This window comes from Dermacentor albipictus, chromosome 5 (assembly GCF_038994185.2).
Source record: "Dermacentor albipictus isolate Rhodes 1998 colony chromosome 5, USDA_Dalb.pri_finalv2, whole genome shotgun sequence".
Taxonomy (NCBI): Eukaryota; Metazoa; Arthropoda; class Arachnida; order Ixodida; family Ixodidae; genus Dermacentor; species Dermacentor albipictus.
Genome location: NC_091825.1, coordinates 78717158 through 78740865, shown reverse-complemented (window position 1 = coordinate 78740865; position 23708 = coordinate 78717158). Strand labels below are relative to the sequence as shown.

Here is a 23708-nt window from a genome sequence, read left to right as displayed (position 1 = left end):
CTGGCAGGAGCAGTTGCTCCAGCTGTTCGGAACCTAGTACGCTATATGTTTATCATTTCATGCGTTTGTTTTCCAGTTCCTTTCTTTTTTTCCTCGTATGACGTCAGGCGCATAGGAATTGACCTCCCATAAATAAAACCGGATACAGATGCTCCACGTTCCCATTTTACTATTTTTTACGCCTTAATTTCAAACAAGCAGACAAGCTAACTAGCGAATAATGAATGTTGTCGTGGAATTGCAAGCGGTCCCATGCGGTGAGTCAAAGCAGCCTGTCTTGCTTGTCGCATTGTTGGAGATACGGCGCATTGCGCTTGCCAGACAGGCCTGTCCTTCACCTGACCTCTACGCGCTCTTGCTTTCCGCGCACTCGCACACAAAAGTTTCCGTCTCAACAGGGACATCGCGACGCTTGCGTTCCACGTGCAGTGTTTGCTGACCACTTCCCATGCGTAGCCATCTTCTTTTTTAATTATTATTATTATTATGGCACGAATGCAACGGGTAACGAAGTAGGGTTTGGTTGATCGAACGCTGTAATTTTTTTTTCTTTTGCGTAACGTAACGAAGCCGCAACTTCTTGTTTATGCATCATCGTGTGAAACTTTTTACATTTTGAGAGACGGAGGCCGAAATAACGAAAGCTATGGCAAGCGACTATTATGTCTGCGACTCTGTGCACATGTAAAAGTTCACGCTCGAAGAGGGTAGAACGCTGGACAAGTTAATATTGGTTCACGACTAGTAATAGCAGCGCACCGAGAACACTCTAGGCTCGCACTCCTTTCCACCGCCGTGGAAGAGGTCAAACCTGGCCGCAGGAGTGGTGATTAAAAGGCTTCAGCCGGGAGACAGCTCCCATTCTGCGATCACGACGGTCTGTTTCAGCCACGGACCCGCCGTGGTTGCTCAGTGGCTATGGTGTTAGGCTGCTGAGCACGAGGTCGCGGGATCGAATCCCGGCCACGGCGGCCGCATTTCTATGGGGGCGAAATGCCAAAACACCCGTGTGCTTAGATTTAGGTGCACGTTAAAGAACCCCAGGTGGTCGAAATTTCCGGAGTCCTCCACTACGGCGTGCCTCATAATCAGAACGTGGTTTTGGCACATAAAACCCCATAATTTAATTTTTATGCGAAGCATATTACGAGAGCTCAACCCAGCTCCTCAGGCGCGGCGGTGTCGCCTTCAATACCACGTGACCCCGTGACGTCACGACAGAGGAGAAACGCGGCTCCAACTCGCGGCGTCGCGGTGGTATATAAGCAGCTGCGCTTGCCTCTGCTAGACACTCACGAGGTGAGATGCTTCCTGGAGACAGAGCTGCACGTTGGAATGAGAAGCGAAGGTTGCGGCGTGCTACAGAGGCTATTTCTAAGTGGCTTTGCTACGGCGCAGCGACTACGCGCCCCGCATCGGACGCGGTGAGCGTCGAGCAACGCAGCGTTCGGCGCGACAACGAAATGTGCGCCTGAGCAAGCGCCGCACGCCTGAGCCGACGCTGACGACACCGGCTTTTCTGCGACACGAGCTCCTTAACGCTGTCGCGTTAAAATAAAGGCTAGTATGCTTCGCATCCTGGGCTTAACCTTAGCTAAGCCACAGCCATCTTTTTTTTTTTCAGCCACTGCGAAGCGACAGTTCCCGGCGCGGAACTTTGTTCAGCAATAACGCGTCTACCAGTGCGGTGAACAAGAGATTTCTCGCACAAGACGCAGGTGTGAGCGGTAGATCATCGGAGAACTTTGTCACCAGGGCGAAGTGAAGAAACGCTGTTCCGTTCGTCATACATAGCGACATTTCCGGCATGTCTACAGGCTACGTCAGTATCGGCGTGAGCTATCCGAACGAGGATAGACTACTCGGGAAGCAAGCTGCTGTGCAAGAGAAACGCTGGGAAGCACAGAATGCTTTAGAAAGTGGCGCGGAAGGCATAGAGGATGGATCGCGACCATGTAGCGAAGAATAACGGAGTCTGCTGAACTACAGCAATGTAAGCGAAGATGATGACAGGAAGATTATCGCCCATCCAGTGTGGCCTTGGCAGATTTCCAGTCGGCGTCAAACGTTTACTGCCCATGCAATTTAAGGAAACGTTTAATTTCCGCGCTGTTCATGCACCGTACCCGGAAAAACCGTACAACGTTATGATGTCCAAGTATACGTTAGTACCAGGTTGGACAACTGTTTTCCAGTATGCGTGTCCAGGCTGAGGAATTATTAGAATTTTACCGAGATTCCGCATTACCTAAGCTTTTGATACCGACTACGCATATATACAAACCGCACCGGAGAGAGTTTAGTGACAGCGCTCAGTAAGGCTGTTTCTCTGGGCGTGGTAGGCAGACGTTGCCCCGTGCTCGGTGTTGGAGGTACGATGCTCTTCCTCCGTAACGTGCGAGAGAAAAGGCTTATTGCCACGGTCCGGAACCGATCACGGCAAGGCAGCCTCTTATACGTGCTGAGATTTATGTTACAATGGCAAACATGGCTTTTCCAACTTCACGCGTGCCCATTTGGAGACGCCATGAGGCTTTTCTCAACCTGTCAGTGCAGTTTGCCCCAACACTTCCTTCCTTGAGATTGCAGATGAAGCAGTCGGCGCGTTGCATTGGCCTTCGGGCACCTCACGTGTGTCGACTGTCATCACTGATGAACGCCAACAACGGCCTCACGCGACAGCAAACTGCACCTGAATATGGCACGTTTTCAATGCGGATTTCAATGTCTTTCAATAGCCCGCATAATACTGCTGTGTAAGCGCACTTTTCTTTGAATTTATGCACACGCCCGCGCGTACCGTTTAAAGAGCTCGAACAAGGCGCCAAGGCCGACTTCATTTTTTCTTCTTCGTAAGACAGCCCTCGCGGCTTTCAGAGCGACAAAGTGGCAGTGAGAGCGCGGAAGAAACAGAGCGCTTTGTTTTTTAATTCTTTTTTCCCTCAATTGTGACGGAGCACGCAAACACGAAACAAGCTACTTCAAAATAACCGCCTTGTTTTCACGGTAGAGTCATCACCGCCTGCTAGGCGCCTTATCGCGCCGCCCTCCAGCTGGCGGCGCTCCGCGCTATCTGCTGCCTTCGTACACATATGCCACATTTACGCGCACATTGCCCGCACCGAAAGTTTATTCAATCTAAACATATGGCGCTGGTATGGATCTCACACGAATGTTACGGCAAGGCAGAGCCTTGCGGAAATGCACGCTGCCGCCGACGGTACGTTATAGCCGAAGGTCGCATTTGAACGATATTCGACTGATAAGGTTTTAAGCGGCGAAACAACAGATTGGCTGCGTGTTGTGGTTCCTGTTTGCTTATGACCACCTTGGGTTCTTTAAAGTGTGCGCCTAACCTGACTTTGCACATTCACATGTTGACTTGACATGTGAATGTGAACTTGACTTCACTTTTTCACACTTCACACTTCACATGTGAACTTGACTTCACTTTTGAGTCCAAGTTGTCCGAATGTGTGAGCCATCTTGGCACTGCTGGTTTTTTTGTATACGACGTACATTATCAACCGACCAACACTTGTGGTTTTAGGATCCCGTCGTCTGACTCACGGTAATTAAACGAACATTGCGGGTGTGATCCCGATCTTTGCATTTCGATGAGGGCGAAATGCGAAAAAGCTCGTAGATTTTTCTTTTTTTCAACAGTAGATATTACAGATATTACAGGCAAAAAGCGGTGCAGAGATAAGCCCCAAAGCGTGCGGCTGTCTTCTTGTGAGGAAAATAAGTACCTAACATTAATTCTAACGTTGTTAGGACTTCAAAAAATATGTCTTCCTTACTAGGCACACAAGCGCAATTAATAGACAATTTAAAGAAAGCGTTTTGTTGACTGGAATCGGAGGAATGGAACGGATGAAACTGATCCAGTCCAGGAACGAGAATTGTCCAACTCCCACCATTACGAGGAGTTAAAAAGGAGCAGAATTACGGGGGACGTCCACTCTCCGGATCGCAGTTGGAATGGAATGAAGGGCCCCACTCCGCGACTCTGATATTAACATCGACTTATAAGCCCAGCATCTTCCACGTAGCTCCCTCCCAGGTGCAGAGACTTCTCCGAGGACACCGTGTTTACACTTAAGGCAAAACACTCAATCAAGCAACCGGTGTTTCGTTCGTCTTCCAGTACTGCGCGCCGTGCTTTCCGCGGCGTTCGTTTTTCTGTCGGACGCGATGTCGCGCGATTATGCGAGCTCTCATGTACTGCCCTCGCGAGAGAAAAACTGTTGGATCGCGTAGCTCCGGCAGAACAAAACAAAAGAAAGCATGAAAGAGAAAGCACATGCATGCCGCAGGACAACGTAGAACAAACCAAGAGCATCAGAGAGAGAGAGAGAGAGAAGAAAGCGGCTTCCCTATTGCGACATCTGCAACGGTGCCTCACCCTCTGCCTCACCTGCAGTGCGGGACAGCTGGAATGAAGCGACGGGTCGCCGGAGCGTCTGAAGGGAGCAGCGCGTGTGTCCTCCTGCGGCGCGGCTGTTGCATGCGGCCCGCCGGCGCAGTTACGCTGCAGCAGCGCTGCACGAAGCGAGGCCGCGTTCTTTCCAAGTAGCTGCTCGCATTGCGAGCGGGAGTTAGCGAACAGTCATGCCACAAAAGCTTGCGGGTCCCGAGCACTGAGGGAATCGATGTAAGCGAAGCTTTGTACGCTGTTTGCTTTGGTTGACGACAATTAGCGGTGGCGTTGGCGGCGAAACGTCTAATTTGTTCGGCTTTTATAGTCCAATACGAGAGTGGTGAGTTCACGTTGAACGTCACCTTGCGTGCACCAGTGCTGATTGTCTGCGCAGTCCGCAGAACACGCAGGGAGACTGGTTTTCTCGAGGCGTTGTTGCGCGTCATTGTTCATGATCTCTGAGAGGGTTGAGCTTTAGCATTGTCTCACATGGCACGTCGCATCGTGGCAGAAGTGGTAAACATTAATTGAATTATGCGGCTGTACGTGATTGAATTGATTATTATAGTTGTATAACGCGGTCTGAACGCCGTTTCGCTGCGTAGCGAAGATTCTCCTCTTCCGCATCACGCTTCTTTCGGGTCTGGATGTCCTCGACGCTGGCCTTGGAGCCATTTTGCTGGCGCGTGTTTGGGGGCTCCTGCATACGTGACCAGCACGCTGTTGAGTCGCCAGATCAAAGCGCTCTCCTTCAGGTTCTGGACGATTGTAATGTTTACACTGTCACAGCACAGCACCTGCGTTTTTGTCGCATAGGAAAGCAAGCACAGCACGTGCCGTACTCACAAAGAGTTCAAAGCTGTCGCGGTGGTGCCGGTCGGCATGCGTAGAGTTACTGCATGTGCTCCAGCATGTGCAGAGGCAAGCGCCATCTGGTGGTGTTGCAAGAAACCTAGCGGCGCGCGCGAGCAAGCCCACAGAAGCAGCGCCCGGAAAGTTGGGAGCAGAGGCAAAGAAAGCTTCGCGTTAAAGTCGTCAGAAATTAGTGAAAACGAAGGAATATTCGTGCTAATTTCATGGGAAGTTGGGGAGCAACGCCACAATCGGGAAAGTGTGCTTGCCTATTAAGATACGTTAAGCGCCAACGGTGATTCCCGAAAGAATAGACAGTCAAACTTCGTTGTAACAAAGCGGGATATAACGAAGTAATTGAACTTCACCATAATACCCCCACAGGGGTGCATGTGCCTAAAACCTCATTTAAGCGAAGTAGCATATCCTGCCAATGGATATAACGAACTAAATTTGTCTCCTTAAACCAAAGGAGGAGGAGTAAATTTTAATGAAGAGAAAGGAGGAGAGGTCGGCCTGGAAAGCGTGTCTCTAGCCTGCTACTCCTCACTGGGGAATGGGGAAGTGGGAAATACAGGGAAAGGTAGGTGGCGGATGATTATGATATGGTACAATGAGATACTATATACACGTTGTCCAATATGCGGATGCGCACTGGAGACGCAATACACTAAGACTAATCTTGTCCATACAAAAAGTAATCTTGCCACAAAAAGTTTTTGCGCAAACACATTTCGCACTGACTACACTTCTCACAGCTTCTAGAGGCGATCGTCTAAACCAGTCTCACTTAAAAAGTTCAAAAGTGCTTTTATGGCACGTTGGGCACAGTCAACACTCCTCCACGCGCCCAAAAGCTTTTCTTCTGAAAAGGGGCGGGAGTCCAAGCTGTCAACTGTAGATTTGAGTTTTCTTCGTTCGGCCGCATATTGAGGGCACACGCAAAGTACGTGAGCTATTGTCTCGAGAGTGTGACAGACGCTACATTCAGGGTCCCGTGTTTGTCCAATCTTGTGAAGGTATCGGTTGGTGTATGCAACACCCAGCCGTAATCGATGAATGAGCGTTTCTTGGCTTCTCCGCAACCGAAGTGGATGCCGGAATTGTAATCCAGCGTCAAGTCTATGGAGGCGCTCTTGTCGATACTCGGGGTTGTCCCAATGTTGTGCCGTAGAAGTTTTAAGGGAGGTATGGAGCAAGGCGTTAATGTCATACCGGGAAAAATGAATTTTTACAATAGTTCCGTCAGTGTGCGCCTGTTTTGCTTCTGAGTCAGCCTGTTCGTTTCCAGCTATTCCACAATGGCCAGGAATCCACTGCAGCACGATGGTATGTCCGGAATGAGACGCCTCAGCAAGCAGATACATGATGTCATAAACCAGGGGACTATATGCGGTTCTGTCACTCATATAATTGCTGATGAGTTGCAGTGCTGGTTTTGAGTCGCAGAACACTGTCCACTTCTCGGGACTTTGTTGCAGTATGCAGCGAACTGCTTCTCGAACTCCGGTCAACTCAGCTGCTGTAGACGACGTCCTGTGTCCTATCTTGAACCGTTGTGCGATCCCCATTCCTGGCACAGTGTAGGCCGCCGCGGATGAGGTCTGTGTCACCGAACCATCTGTAAAAATATGTTCGTAATATCCATACATGTAAGCAATGTATGATAGCGCGAAATGCTTGAGGCCAGCAAGCGGCATCTTCGACTTCTTCGTTATTCCAGGGATTGAGAGCCTCACCATTGGCTTCCTTAAACCAAAGAAATCGCGACCGGTGCGAGCCTGATATATCGCCTTCCACGGGCTTAGGCACACATTCGGTGCAGAAGTTCAAAACTCCCGCGCCCCCGCGTTGAACACGCCATCGGGCAACACTGGTCTTTCTCACCCCTGCGCGTATATGCGCTCGAGTAGCAGCTTACTGACGTCATCGCGCTTCTCTCTCTCTCACTGCGGCGCCACGCAGGCTGGTGCAGCTTAGCATGGCCTCCGAGATTGCACCGGTGCAATTGTCGCCTTTTATGCATGTTCACCCGACTGGGCATCATTATCCTACCCTTGTCGACAGCAGGACGTAGGCCTCTAGCAGCGAACGCCGAATACCCCTGTCTTGAGCTATATTCGCCATATTTCGGCAGTTATGCCAGCATATATTCTAATCTATTCTCAGCATCTAATTATCTGCCCTCCCCGAGTACGCTTTCTTTCCCATGGTACCTATCCTATAACTATAACTGTCCACCGATCATCCTACCCTATGCAATTAATGTCCTGCCCTACTCCATTTATTTCTTTTTATGTCCGCTAGAACATCGGCTATCTCCACTTGCTCTATGATTCACACAGCTCTCTTCTTGTCTTTTAACGTTACGTTTAACCTTTTGCGTTCCATCGCTCTTTGCGCGATATTTAAATTGTTCCCGAACTTTGTTAAACTCGAAGTTTCTGCCCCATATGTTAGATGGCATCTGCTAAGTGTACTATAGTACCAGTAGAATGCAATGTATTAGTGTATACACTTTTCTTTTCAAGAGCAGCGGTAAGCTGCTGGTCATGATTTGGTAATTCCTGCAGAAGAGAACACATTTGGGCTGATTGGGTCGTGATTGCGAGCAGTAAACAGCGATAAACAACAGGACAGGGAGAGGGACACAGACAACAGCGCTGAGTCAGCGCTGTTGTCTGTGTCCCTCTCCTTGTCCTGTTGTTTAGCGCTGTTTACTGCCGGCAATTGCTGCCTTAAGCGCTCAACCCCATTTTTTATTCTTGTGGAAATTCCCTGCTCGCGATCAGGGTCCTTTATTATTAGCTGACCTAGATAAACGTACTCTTGCACAGGTCCTAGATGCAGACTGTCAATCATGAATACCTGTTCCCTTGCCAGATTAGTGAACTTTACCTTTCTTGGTTAAGGCCCTTCATGATTGATTGCAACCCGTTGCTGCTCACCGATGCCCACCGTCGCTGAACAGGACAGCGTCATTTGCAACATATGCCCATTCGGTATATACTGCAGTAAGAAGCACTAACGGATAAGTAATGGGTATAACGAAGTAATTTCGGTTTCCCTTCAGCTTCGTTGTCACAAGGCTGTACTGTATTTAGAGCCTCTATGAAACGTCGCAATGACCTAACCCATGACTCGTTTTTCTACACTGCTGCCTAAATAAGTGTTTTTGTCTGAGAGAATGCAATAAAAGTGTCCGCGTGCGTGTGTGCGTGTGTGTGCGTGCTTGGTGTTGCACGTATGAGGTGACCATGTCGTGTTGTATTCTATGGTCTTGCGAATGTAAGGAATTTAGAAAACGTTGATCCGTTTGTTATGGAATGGTGCATTCGCTTCCAAGCCATTCGATTCTTTTTCTTTTTTTTTTTTTGCTTTATACAGCGCTGTGTACGCTTGGAACAACAGGTTTCCTGCTATTTTCTCTTGCGTTTCTCGCTCTTCTTACGACCTTTGTTTTTCACTTCGTGGCCCTTGGAACCCTGGAATGTCGCCACCACATCACTGCAGTAAGCTTACAATAGAGGGATGACGACAAGAAATTACACGTTTCCCTCACTTTTTCCTTTTCTTTTTTTCTTTGCTGGTGGGGTTGGTGTTGGTTTCAAGCGTCCCATTGTAAGCCACGTGCAGTCAAACCGAGGAAAACTGTTTTCGCCATTTGGCGCTGAATGTCTTTCGGCACAGCGTCTTCCCCCGTCTCCACTTCACCGGCTCATCTTCCGGCTGCTGCGGCTAAGCTTGTGTAGCGTGCCTTCGCCGTCGCCTAGATAAGCGAGGAATGTGGATCCTGCAAGCGCCGTGCATACATTAACCTACAAACGCGCTGGCTGAACAGACGGTGAAGGAAGTGCGGGAGGGCATGAGACCGGGATAGTTGATGTTCCGTCTTGCTTAAGCAGCATAAAATGAGACAAAGGACGGCAAGAAAGATGTGACGAAGACAAATGCTAAGTTCCAACTAGTCTTTATTTTTTTTTCATAAGAACACACACACGCACACAGCGCATGCGTGATTTCATAATTACCCAACACATGCAAACGATGTTTCACACTCGCAGGTATACAAAACAATGTCAGAACGTCAGAGCACGTTCTCGGGAATCATTATTGTGACATTGTCATCGCCGCCGTCGTTGTCGTCATTATTGCCGCCACATTGATAACCATTCGCTTAAACGGCTGCACGACGTTCGCATTGATAAACACTAAAAGAGAATCCTTGGTGGTTGATCGTCACTGCGCGCTCATTAAAACAATGGTGCGAATGATGCCAGCCTACTTCCTCCAGTGCTTTGTTAATAAGTGGACAGATGTCATAGTCAGCCAAAATTGCGAGAATTGAAATTCGTGGGTTATCTAATACCTGTTCTAGCGGAGCAGCCCTGTCGAAACACCATAATGCTAGCTCTCTCTAATAGCATTTAGTCACACGTGGTCCGGCCACGTGCGTATATATATATATATATATATATATATATATATATATATATATATATATATATATATATATATATATATATATATATATATATATATATATATATATATATATATATATATACATATATATTCTGAGGCTGTTACCAGTTCCGAGAGGAGAAGGAGGAGGAGGAGGAAAAACGTTTATTTAGCTCTAGAAAATTCTATGAATTTCGCGGAGTCAGATGGTGTCTTCCATCTTCTTGGCAATGGCTGTCTGCCCCTAGTCCAGGGCTCCGCTGGATGCCGCTGCCAGCTGGGCCCGTCGGATCAGCCCTAGTTGGACGTCCTGACGGTCGCTGGAGAGCATTCCTTCCCATTGCTCCGCACTCGGGTTTGGTATTATTGGTGCCGCATTTGTTTTCTGGCAGGCCCACATTATATGGTAGAGCGTGGGTGTGTCCTGGCACCATGGGCCTTTGTCACTGTACTGTGTGGGTTGTATTTTGCTGAGCGTGTTTAAGTTCGGGTTCACCCGTCTGTAGCAGCCTCCAAGCTACGGAGTCCTCTCTAGTGAGAGACCTATGCGGCGAGGGGTACCGCTTCCTGCTGCCCTTATAGTGATTCAGGATAGCCGAGTATTCTCTGGGGACTGGCTCGGTTTCCTCGAGGTCATTGGCGGAGGGTATGCAGTGTATCCTCGAGCTAGCCTGTCGACCTCACGGTTGCCTTCCACGTCCGCGTGACCCGGCGTCCACATTATTGTGTGTCTAATTGGTTGTTCTTTTTCTGGGTTTGTTGTGTGGGGATCTTCTGAGCGGAGTATGCGGAGCGCTCTGTGACCTATTCTGCCGAACATGTAGTTTCGGCATGCTGTTTGGGAGTCGGTTAGTATTGTTAAGGACCGCCTAGTCCGATAGCCCTTCGCTGCCGCTAGAGCGACGGCCGCTTCTTCAGCCTCGACTACCGTGCAGTCCCGTAGAGATGCGCTGACGATTTCTCGCATATCCGAGTTTATCACCACCGCTACTGCGTTGGGGTTGGTCTGTCTCGCCCTTCTGGTGTATGTGGCTGCGTCCACGTATACCGTTGTTGCCTGGGAAGCTAGGGACTTTTGGATGTATTCGGCTCTCGCCTTCCTGCGTTCTTCGTGTAGGTTGGGGTCCATGTTCTTGGGAATGGGAGCCACCGTGATTGTTTTTCGTATATTGTCCGGGATAGTCTTGGTTTTTTGGGTTTCTTGTATCTGTTCGCTGCATCCCAACTTCTGCAGAAGTCCCCTGCCAGACGGAGTCTGTTGAAGTCTACGCAGCTGAGCAACATGTTGTGCCTCTCTGAGTTCTTCGAATGTGTTATGAATTCCTAGTGCCAAGAGCTTCTCCGTGGATGTGCATTGTGGTAGGTGGAGCGCGGTTTTGTATGATTTGCGTATGATCGCGTCTATCTGCTGAACCTCGCTCTTGATTGGGTTGTAGTACGGGAGACTGTAGGTAACCCGGCTGATCACCAGACTCCTAACCAGCTTTAGCGTGTCTTCCTCTCGCATGCCTGAGCGTCTATGGGAGACGCGCGTTATCATGCGAACGACTTGAAGAGTTGATGTCTTGAGTAGAGCGAGAATGTGTGAGCAGCGTTGATTCGACTGTATCCACATGCCCAAAATTCGTATGAGCGTTTTCTCCGGTATTAGTTTTCCCTCGAGGTAGACGCCAAGCTTGAGCTCGTCGCTCGTCGGGACCGTGCGATTCTGTTTCCCTCTCCAGACTCTGAGAAGCTCAGATTTCTCGGTGGAGCAGGCTAGCCCTCTTGCCCTCATGTAGTTCTCTACGCAGGTCGCAGCCTCTTGCAGTCTTCCTTTTCTTTAAGTGATCCTGTGTTGGTCCAAATGGTTATGTCGTCGGCGTACATGGCATGGTGTATGCCCTCGATCTCTTTGAGTTGATTCGCAAGGCCGATCATTGCTATGTAAAATAGCGTTGGTGAAATGACCGATCCCTGGGGGGTTCCTTTGTTGGGGGTATGGAACTTCTCCGAGCGGAGTTCTCCTAGCCCTATCGTGGCTGTTCTGTTGGACAGGAAAGCTTTGACGTAGCCGAAAACCCTCCTGCCGCAGTTTAGGTCGTCCAGGCCCGCTAGGATGGCTTCATGGCTCACGTTGTCAAATGCTCCTTTAATGTCCAATGTCATTATCACGTTCTCTCCGTTCCTGGGAACGTTGCTTAAGACTTCTTCCTTGATTTGTAACAGAACGTCTTGGGTCGACAGCTTCGCTCTGAATCCGAACATACTATGGCGGTTTAATTCGTGATCCTCTATGTAATGTTGTAGCCTTATCGTGACCACTCTCTCGTACAACTTGCCAAGGCAAGATGTGAGGGAGATGGGTCTTAGGTTTTCGATTTGTAGCTTTTTGCCCGGTTTTGGTATCATAACTACCTCTGCATGTTTCCAATCCTCGGGGACGGTCTCCGCTGCCCAGTGCTTATTGAGGAAGTCGGTTAGTTCTGCGACTAGCTCGTCACTGAGATTGCGGATGAGTGCGTTGTTGATTTTGTCCGCACCTGTTGCCGTGTTTCTAGTTGTGCTTCTGATTGCTGCATAGACCTCTTCACGAGTGATGGGTCTGTCTAAGCTTGGATTTTCTCTTCCCCGGTAATCCCCTGTATATGCCGCCGGGTTCGTGTCCCCGAAGCATTTGACACGCACTTTGTCCAAGAGTTCCTCGTCGGTTCCCTCGAATTGGTGGATTAGCCGGTATATTGATTTGTTATTCTCTGCCTTGGTTATAGTCGGATCGATGAGCGCTTTCAGGATATGCCACGTCCTAGCTGTGCTCAGGGTTCCGTTCAGGGAGTCGCTGAAGTGTTGCCAGTTCGTTCTCGCCAACTGTGCTGCGTACTCCTCTGCTTTCGTTGTAATTTCTGCTATTTTAAGTCTGAGCTTCCTGTTGTGTTTCTGCCTTTTCCACCTCTTGGTTAAGCCGCATCTGGCTTCCCATAGCCTAAGAAGCCTGGTATCCACTTCGGGTGTCTGCGTTGTTCTTTTGACCTCTTTGGTGCGCTCGCCTTCTCTCTGCTTGAGTATGTTTCCCCATTCTTCAATTGATCGGATTCCTCCCTCGCTGAGGTGTCCGTCACATGCTTCCCTAAATGCGTTCCAATCAGTGATTTTGACTGTTCCTAGCTGCCGTTTAAGTCTGTCTGAAGTCACTTGGGTTTTGAGTATGTAGTGGTCGCGCCCCAGATTTTCCATCAGGTTTTCCCATTGCGCCTGCCATGGTCCTTTGATGAAGGTGAGGTCCGGACAACTGTCGGTACTGACGCTGTTGCCTATTCTGGTCGGAGTTTCCTGGTCTGTGAGGAGGATGTAGCCTGCATTCTCTGCCGCTTCCGCTAGTGTCCTTTCCTTTAACGTTGAAATTCTTGTATCCCCAGCTCTTGTCCCTGGCATTAAAATCGCCTAAGACGACTAGCGTGTTGCCCTTTGCCAGTTTGCTGGCGCCTTGGAAGAGCTCTTGGAATTTGGCTTTCTTTTGTTTCGGCGGGCTGTAGGTATTTACGATGAAGATGCTGCCCCCCTTCTCCTTTTTCTTTGGGATAATTTCTACGATCACGTGCTCTATGTCTGTTTCGGCTATCCTATTGTGGCTTATGGCTATGATCACTTTGCTGACTAAGATTGCCGTCCTTCCTTTTTCCTGGGTTTCGTAGCACGTGTATCCTCCTAGGGTTGGTGTGGTGCCCGTTTCCTGAAGCGCAATAATGTCGGGTACCGTTTGTTGTGTGTGAATATATTGTTGAAGTAGGCCTTGCTTCCTTCGGTAGCCTCTGCAGTTCCATTGCCATATGTCTAGATTTTCTTGTTTGCTTAAGGTTTTTCTGGCCATGTTAAGCTTCTGTGTTAGTCGTGGTCGCGTTGGCGAGGGCTGTCAGTGCGGGACGGTGGTATGCCTTCTCTCTGATGTTTTCGGTGAATTTTTGTTTGCGGATCGAGCTGCGTAATTCCGTTATTTGCGCTTCCGTTTGTTGCGTTGTTTGTTGAATCTTCTGTTGCATCTGCTGCATCATCTGCTGCATTTCGGCTTTAAATTTGTTAAAGTTCTCGTTGCTTGCCTGCGACGAGTTCCGAGAGGTGTGTTGCAAAACTGCGGGACAAAGTTAATCGGTCTTCCAGTTAAATGCCAGTTAAATATATACATACATATGTATATATATATATATATATATATATATATATATATATATATATATATATATATATATATGTATATATATATTCTGAGGCTGTTACCAGTTCCGAGAAGTGTGTTGCAAAACTGCGGGACAAAGTTAATCGGTCTTCCAGTTAAATTGGTAAAGCACTGCTGGACAAAGAATCCTGACAAAAAAAATAAGCGGAACAAGAGGGCATTCTGCCGTAAATTTGGTGACACTTATCACAATACTGGTACTAGTTTCAAAATTTGTTTCAGGTGCGCACGTGCCTTGAGAACTAGTTTACCAGCTTCAATTCTTCAATCGAAACAAGTGTCCTAATTGATTGGTTAAAATTGAATAGTAAAATTTGGCTAATTAGCTAAACCATGATAATGATTTCTCCTGCAATCCATGTTCATGTCCTCGCCCAATCTACTTCAGGCAGTAGAATTGCTGCGTGCCACAGGCGTCAAGATCAGAAAAAGAAATGGAAGAAGAACAAATCGCCATACAAACACAGATTTCCCGAGGAATGGACAAATTCTTCTCCATACTGCATTTCAGAGCAGTTCCAGGATAAAATTTTGAGTCGGAAGTGTCCTGGTGATTCAATTATTGCGTAAGTGATGTTTTAAAATATTTTGGATCGATTCGAAGGCTCGCGGCACATTCGAAAGCTAGAATGCGAATTGAGTAGATTTGACTACGACAACTATTCGGTTCACGGATTTTAGTTTTACATTGGTTTCTTCTTTCTTCAAATATTCGACTGCTATTAAACGCACAGGGTAACCACGAGTATCGTAACCTACGTAGAGAAACGATGTATGCATGTGGTGGCTATTTGCAGGCTTGGTTCAAATAATTGACTACTTAATTAATCCTTAATTAATTGAGATTTATTTTCGCTGCATATAAATGACTAGCCCGCAGAAGCAATGACGCTTGTATGCGGGACAAGACAGCCCGTGAAATTGTGCATCACAAGTCTGAAAAATTGCACCTTGTACTAAACAGCAGAAAGACGCTTTCACTACAGAACAATGACGACCATATTTCATTCAGACATATCCTCACACAATATTCTATATCTTAAAACACTCCAAGGTTACAGTCATCCGTTTAAATCAAGGCCGAGTTACAGCGTGCCACATCAGAATTCTCGTTCTTACCTTAATTTAAAACATTTGCTATGTAATCCTCAATCACACAGTCGCCGATTTACCCATCTACATCCCGATAACTCAAATACCGAACACAATACGGTATACAGAGTTATACACAGACAAAGAAGATGTCGGCGCTTATCCAACTGAGCCGGAAATGTTGCACAATTTTTAATGCACAGTCTGAATGATTCTGTTGCTGGAGGCATGTCTGCAATTCAGATTCTGGGCTACTAAGAGACCATTAAATTGTATTATACGATGTATTATAGCAACTGAACAAAGAATGAACGCCTGTGTGAATGAGAACCGCCTGCAGGTTAGTTGTGCCGGCCTACTTCAACAAAGGCTCTTTTTTTTTCGTACTCGCAATTTAGAAGTCGTATGTGGTGTTGTATGGCACTTATATGTGACATTTTCCAAACAATACCAACTGGATATTTAAGTTGTGTCTCTAATTAAATTGTTACGGAGCGGACTTCGCGCCGTGATTGTGACTAGTTATTTTTTCCCATTTATCTCATTGTCTTGTTTCTGCAAGATTTGACCACCTTCTTCTTTGTCATCGACACGACCAGCCGTAATTTCAGCATTAAGCGTCGTTACATTTTATTGAAGTACATTAATATCCATTGATTACAAATCCCCTCTATCCCACCTTATCAAACCTCACGGAGATTTTTAAAAAAATAATTATGCCCCATGTACTCAGTTCTATAGATTCGAAGCCAGTTCTCTTTTTATTATTATTATTAAATTTAGTTTGAAAATTTATCAGTGCAGCTATCTTAGTTCATCGTCGATGAACTTTTCACAAGCGAAAAAAGGACTAAATAGGTTTGACGTAGTAGTTCTGCAGAAACCCGCAAGGTGGAGAGAAGTAATGAATAAAAGGAATGGATATCTGATTTCCCTTTATTCACTAAATATGTTGTATTCAATTTTATATTCAAAACCAATTTGTTTTTTATCTTCTACATGCATGGTTCGTTCATTTAACTATTTAGACAGTCCGATAATTATTATTGGCTTTCACAACGACTATCTTCTTTGTCTCTACGATCCTAGGTTACTGCAACATTCGGAAACAATGGGAAGTAAGCCCATTACTTCCACTTCAAGCTGAACATAGATGGTAGAAACTTAGTGCGACCTTTTTCTTAGCTACACATTAACAGCATCGTTAAAACTCTGAGCAAAAATAAAATTAAACGAACCAGTCTCGCTGCGGCCGTGGAAGTTTCATAACGTCAAGCACAATTTTGAGAACTTTCCTGCCTCCCCCTGGCCAAACGATAGACAGTCCTTTCTTTTGGAGAGCGAGAGCTTTATTTACTTTTACTCTACTTACCGTGCAAGTGTGTTGTAGTTAACGGGGCAGTCTCGTCACCATTTTTCACGGTGGCACATAACCCCCTTTTACGTGTAAGAGTCAGTGTGCTGGCAATAATATACACCGCCAGTCTGGTCTTGTTTTGCTCCACCTTCACCAAGAATTAATTGTTTCAAGTTTTGCCTTGTCTCGCGCATGAGGCAGGCTTTTAAACAAACCCTCACCAGGTGCGCTTAGGCCCTTGAGAAAGTTAATAAGGTTGACGACCGTTGCTCCTCGCGGTCCAGTGCGTCGACCACACACCGTAAAGCCAGTCATAACTTCAACTGAACTGACGTCTTGGGTCGCAGATTGATATAACGCCTCTCCAGCCTGCGGATGGTGTAGTCGCTGAGTCAGTCATGCGGTTATCGAGCATTAGCAGCGTGCCTGTGCCTGAAGGGAGGGAGTGGTTGATATTTTTTCGCGCGTCATTTAGCGCTGTTCTTCTTTCGCTCGGCTAACGAGCGCTCAACACTGATTCCCTGGCGTTGGGCCAAAGGCCAGAGTGAAAAAAAGAAAACAAACGTCTTTATGTTTCAATAACTCCCATGTTTTGTCGCGTTCGTTTTGTGGTGATTATGTTTTGAGCTTGAACAACGTTCTTAGGCGAGCTGCTTCAACGAAGTTGCTTTCAGAGACTGTTGGCTCACGTGTTCTCTTGATTCAACAACACCTAGTAGCGTCCCTGTGTGAATGGGACGTTTACGTGTGTAAACAATGTCTCCGCGTGAGACGGCCATGTGGTTGCAAAGCGTTTTGAACAAGCATACAAGGGACAGTCAATGTTTCTAGGTCATGGACATTTTCTTTTCGCATTTGCTCATTTTTTACAATGCGTGCACTCACTCCTTCGGCGTGAATCTCGCGACCTTTTCACGTGGAAAATTGTGAGACTTATGCGATCAGTGACAACACGAAACGTGGCCCTCTTTGCGGTGCTTTAGAATCTCTAGAACTAGAAAAGGCCGTGAAATTACTTTCGAATGGTTACCTGCCCACTGCAACATTTACGGCAATAGTTTGTGCACATCAGGCTGTTTGAACTTCACGCGAGGAAGGCCGCGATGTTCCTGTTTCGCTTTCAAAGACAGAAACTTCGAGGCAGCTTCGCCTTTTCTAGTGCGCATCCTCATTAGTTACGTGGAATGCCCCGAATATAAGGCGCACCGTGTTCGCTGACTTCCCAGCCTCCTCCCGAACCACACCGACGTGAAGCAGCTGTGGTCGGGAGTCGCGTCCACGAAATCTTAATACCTATGTCACACGGCACGTGTAATGTCATTCATAGTAAACGACATTCATACCGAATGTCATTGCGGTCTTGCGTTCCCTGTCTACACCGGGTGTACAAAATGGCATTCGCAATTGACGGCGATGTTTGCCGACACGCAGGCAGTCGGCAATCGACGCCTATAATTTCAGGTTGCGCTTCGCCCTACGCAAATCGGTGAGGTGGTCCTCCCACGCTTTCAGCAGCGCGCCCGCCTTGTCGTTGGTCCAGTGCACTTCTCGTTTCTCATTCGCCGCTGGCGAAGCTGCAGAGTTGGCTTCCGTGGTTGGTAGACAGGCTTGATCGCAGCACCACTTTGAAAACAATACGCAGAAACGAAAAAAAAAAGCAGACGAGCGTTTGCAAGCATGGCCGACAAGGGGTGCTAGCGTCCAGTCGGAGGAACAAGAATATAGATGCACCAACTACTTCAACTATCGTTCTGTACGCCATAAAATTATTAAAAAGTTCATAACAGCAATTATGACAACCTTCACTCAGATTACATTTTGTTTTAACTTAGCAATTTCTCAATGTTTGCCAGGACCCTGCAGTCGAGATTACATAAGTCGCCCTTGCATGAGTTCGGGAAACTCATTCGATAGCGAATGCCATTAGTTGTGAATGTTATTCACTGTGCCCGTGTAGAAGCAACAAAAATGGCATTAGGACGTAATATCATTCTCTGCGAATGACAGTACACGTGCCGTGTGACAGGGGCATTGCTCTCCCCAAATCAAAATGGGACGTCTCGATTGGGCTGGCGAAGACAACCAGTTTTCCGTGCATCGACACCACTAGATTATAGTGCGTCGTCCGTAAACAGACACTACCTAAAGACCGTCCCCACCGCTCGTATACGCTCACGAGGCAATTGAAAGCAGTTCTGTGCTTTTCGAGGTCGACCGGCCGATGCGAACGCTTCAGAATGCATGAGCTGTCCGCGCACCTGTTTACACGCGTACATTCTCAGCGTCCTCTCTCCCCCTCTCTCTATCTCTCTCCTATTCTTCTGTTTCCCTCCATCGGCGTACAATAGTCAACCAGATCTATTAGGATATGTGCCTTCTTTCTTTCTTCCTTTCTTTCTCTTTAACTGTTGCTTGCTTTGGTAACTTACTTGTGCATCTGTGTTATTGTAAATCGCTGCGTTAAATGCCAGCTTTCGATTGTTCTCCTTGCCGAATGCTTCCGTACGCCTCTACCCTGAACAGTTTAAAAGGAAGCTGTAGCTCGGGGCCCGACTCCAATGCAGCCTATTCAAATACACGTAAAACGTAGAAATGCTTTTCTGAGATAACCAGCGGGCCGATTTTAATGAAATCTGTTCACCTGAGAGAGAAAGTTGAACTCTAAAAAAAATTGATGTTTAAAAAAACAAAATGAGCGCAATGTTTACACATTTGTAGCCCTGAAGCAAGAACAGATACCGCAGTTCCGAAGGCTGAATCCGTTAGAGCATTCAATACAGTCAAATTTCATTTATCAATTTTTATATGGTCTATGTCTTACGTGACATTGTTACATTGTTTACAAGAGTACTGCGAAACTTCTACTCACATATTAGTGGTCTATTTGAGAGCCATGTATAACTTTTTTTTAATGCAACAAACCTCATCAAATTTGATGAAGTGGTTGCCAAGAAAAACATTTCTCCTTTCAAATCTATTTAGAAGCGAGCCCTTAAAGCTTCCTTCTAGTGCCACCCTGGCGCTGACGGCATATACTTTCATACTAATATGGCGCCAGTGTCTGCTTGCATCGTCAGTATTGGTGCTGAATCAGCATGGGGATCGCAGGGCAGGAGGCACGTACAGGGTGATCCTAATGGTCCTCTGTACAAATGGCACACACCCACTGTGGGAGATCGGCCAAGAATTGGGCGATTTGTAGAAAAGTAATGAAAAAAAGATTGAGGAGAAAAAAATAGAGATTAGGGGAATATGTATTCTGCTCGGTGTTCTAATTAATTATTATAATTAACTGGTTAAGGAAGACAGCCGACTGGAATCAAGGATTTGCCTGAAAAACCCCTTCCTAGCTTCAGACAGTCTTGTGGATTGTGATACTGCCGCCGCTGAAGCTAATTTTTCGTTGTACATAAATTCGTTGCATGACAACAATTATTCACGTTTTAAGCTTCTTCTACCAATTGAAAGTGTTCGGGATATTGAAAACAAAAATGATAGCTAGGAATATAAATAGATTTAGTTACACGCACACTCTCACAAGGGTCGCAATCCATTAGGGTGCTTGAAATTTTGCAATAAAACTGAATTAATCGCGGAAATAAAGTGCTTCACTGCTCTAAAGAATAACCGTGAGGCTAGCAAACAACACAAATACACGTCGAAGAACGATGGAAAAATATTCAGTGTGCCTTCTCTCATGAATCTAGGCCAAACAGGGAAAACAAATGCAGATTCAACACACAGGTTGAAATCTATTTGGAACATAGCTTAAATGGAGCGGTTTTAAAATAAATGATTTACAACTAACGGCGATGCGTACAATGTTGTTTAGTTTCGTCCTGTGCAAAGTGTAATCCCATTCAATGTTCACGTGTATCCGGAACTTTACTGTCATGCAATTTTTTATGTTTATGCACTACATCGCTCACAAGCTATGCCGAAATGCAAACATCAAATCAGGCGGGTGCACAATGTGAGACGTGCACGCAGCAATGTCACATGGACGAAGACGGCGTGTGATTCTTGTCGAGGAAAGAATGCTAATGAGAGGTGTTGGTAATGACAAAGTTCAGGAATCGTGTGCATCTTGTATCGCTGTGGGACATACCGATTTTAGGGGATTGGCCAAGAACGCGTCCACACCTAGTGGCACATCCGGAGTGAACAAATCCAAGAGAATAGACTAAATCATAGAATATGTCAAATATACTTGGCCATCTTATCGACACGTCGGTGTGCTTAGACATCATGTGCGCGGGTTTTACATAGGGATCGTAGTGGGACGTGCCCATTCTCCACGACTGTCCAAGAACGGGCACTCACCCAGTGGGACATACTGCGTGGACAGATCAAAGAAAATTAATATAACCAAAGAATCCACTAGACATATATAATTCACCATTCTCTTAACAGATTGGTGTGCATTAGACATGCCTGTGAGTTGACGTTATATGTTCAGGTTTTATGTAGGAGACTGTTTTCTTTTTTATTACGCAGAACAGAGGTGCGGATACTTGTTCAGCGTGCTAGCCACTTCGCGAGCACTTTCAATAACCTTTTTATATATATCCACAAATATATCCACCCAGACGGCAATCGACCCAGCAGCCAGGCTTCCGCTTTAAAAGAGAGGGAAAAAAAATCCTGAAGTGCCCCTGTCTTTCTCGGTGGGTGAACAATCGCGGAGCCAAATCTTCATATAGTATAATCTCAATACGAAAATCCATCAGTGGGCACAACGCGCACCACAGGTCAATAATTAAAAATGAAGTTGGGCGCACACCCCATTCGAGGATGCATCGTCAAACTCGCGCGGTGGTTTCCCGATAGACCCGGTGAGGTTTGCTGCTGGGGGCACTCATTGGTTATAGATCTAGACGGTTAAACGCTATATGAGGCGTGCGGGTGGTTGACGTTCCACTGCCTCCAGGATTTTATCGAGTTGCAAACGTAATACAAACCACATTAAGACCCTTATATATCAAACATTGAACCCTTATTTACCAAACATTGAAGCTTTGCTTTGTCAAATAAAGCTCTCTCTCCTCCCACTGCGATCTCAGGCGACCGACCGAATCACACCTGCTTACTTGCGTGCAGGTGTGCATAGATCCCGAACGCTGCCTACACCTGTCCGAGTCCTCGGGAGCCGTAGCAGCAGAAGCAAGCAGCGGGCGCCGAGCGCGCCCCCGTGGCCCGCACGTGACAATGCCGCACTCGGAGCGGCGGTCGCAGTCCCTGACGCCCCAGATGACGGCGTGCGCCGCGGCCCGCAAGGCCGGGGCTTCGGCCGTGGGCGGCGAAGGAGACCTCGGCCACAGGATCGGCGCCGCCCCGGGCGCCGGCGGCGACTCGGCGATGGGCGACGACGAGACCTTCTGGGTGCGGGGGCTCAAGCTGCCGCGCGAGTTCTCGCGCGCCCTGGTCGAGTCCGCGATGGAATACGAGCCGCGCGACGACGACGTCTTCGTCGTCTCGTACTCCAAGTGCGGGGCCGCCTTCGTCCAGCACATCGTGCACCTCATCTTCAACAAGGTACAGGTGTCATCATCATCATCAGCAGCAGCCTGGTTGCGCCCACTGCAGGGCAAAGACCTCTCCCATACTTCTCCAACTATACCCCGGTCACGTACTAATTGTGGCCATGTTGTCCCTGCAAACTTCTTAATCTCATCCGCCCACCTAACTTTCTGCCGCCCCCTGCTACGCTTCCCTTCCCTTGGAATCCAGTCCGTAATCCCGGTATAGGTGTACTAGCGGGCAAACCAGCGCTGAAACTTCGCCGTACCAACAGCAGCGTGACGTATACACACGGCTATATAGCGAGCGGGGGACGCAGTTTATGGCAACACGTGCTGCGATTTTGCATCAGCGAATGCATCGCTCGTTTCGAAGCGCACGATTAGCTGCTGACCTGTCCAGCTTCCTTACCTGTCTGGCCACTGTCGCGCCAGAACGTAGCAGCGCATGCGCTCTTCGCAACCCGTGTGGCAATCGACGGAACTTGGCAGGGCGCATCGGCCTAAGCAAACGTTAGTACAGGCACGCGTCTGTTATGGTTAAATATGCCGTGCACTCTTCGTGGCCTTCTTACCGGAACGTGTCAGAGTCATTTTAGTCACACACTAAAGCTGCTGCCGAGCCTCCTGGCCAGCGCTAGTGGTAAGCTGGGCTCGTTGGTGCTTCCTGGATTGGGTACACAGCGCGAGTAAGAAGGCGGACAGGAGCAGAAGCACGCAGCGCCTGAGTTAAGAACTTTTAAAAACGGCGCATAGCACATATAAACACTCGTAATCAGACCAGCACGTCACAATCGTGGCGTTGCAACACTGAAAGGTAAGTCGGAGAGCTCGTGTAGCTGCCGACAGCGTATACGGATAAAATATCAAAGAACAGTAAGAACTTCACTTCGGCAATGTCAATATTTCCGATCATATTTATGAACGAAAACGTAACCCTTTTGCCGATAAGGCTGTGTGTAGTGCGCACGCGGCTATCGGCCGGAATCTTTTCAGCTTCAACATTTTCAACCCGTTGGGCGATCCCTGTGCTTGCTCGAAACAGTGCATACTTGTTAAGCACGGGGGGAGCATTTGCACGGCTTACAGCGGACGCATATGCAGTGTGGTTATGAGTGTGTATACGCTGTGCGTCGTCTTTCCAAGCTAAAGCGTCTTAAAGTCAGCGCTGAACGCCTCTACTCCTGTCCGTCTTGCCTTACTCGCGCTGTACCTATTGTGAAGGCGGGTACTATACGTTTGATATTGGCGTAATACATGAAGATAGGCACGCCGCCTCGAGCCGCCTAAGTGCAAGGATCTTTCAGCAAGGCGCCCACAGAGCTTATTGCACTGTAGCTTACTACACCCAAGTTGCACACTTGCTTTTCGGTAACTCGGTATGACTCGGGGCCAGCCATCCACTGACTCTTCATCAGCTACGATCCCCTGCCGTGCGCGCACACGCAGACGCGAACATTGCGGTAGCGACCTCCGGTGTTGAGGGAGACCAGGAGTGGTGGGCGAGCCGACCGCCTTTTCTTTAAAAACGCTGATTACCATATCCATATTCATTGCGTTTTCGTCGGCGCTTGAAGCCTATAGGGCTATAGTGAGCGCCTGCGATGTCAGTCGTTACCTTTCCAACACTAGCTTTCTGCTATTTCTTAACGTGCACGTTGCTCAGAAACGCAAAACAGATGTTTAACGGTTCCTGTAACTGTTACATAACTCTGGCTACATCAATTCCGTTATATTGATCTTCCCTCTCTGGCCGAGCCCGTGTCACATGTCGGACTGCTTCGGCAAGAA

At 47.6% G+C, this 23708-nt stretch overlaps 1 protein-coding gene across 2 annotated transcripts in view; it reads left to right on the top strand.

Moving 5' to 3' along the window:
- LOC135921203 (sulfotransferase 1C2-like) overlaps positions 1–23708 on the top strand; it is a 75733-nt gene that overhangs the window by 35907 nt on the left and 16118 nt on the right. For both annotated transcript variants that reach the window (XM_065455523.2, XM_065455522.2), the window contains exon 2: positions 21499–21933. In XM_065455523.2, coding sequence (XP_065311595.1) covers positions 21607–21933 — 327 coding nt within the window. In that variant the 5' untranslated portion in view covers positions 21499–21606. The remainder of the gene's footprint in view (positions 1–21498; positions 21934–23708) is intronic.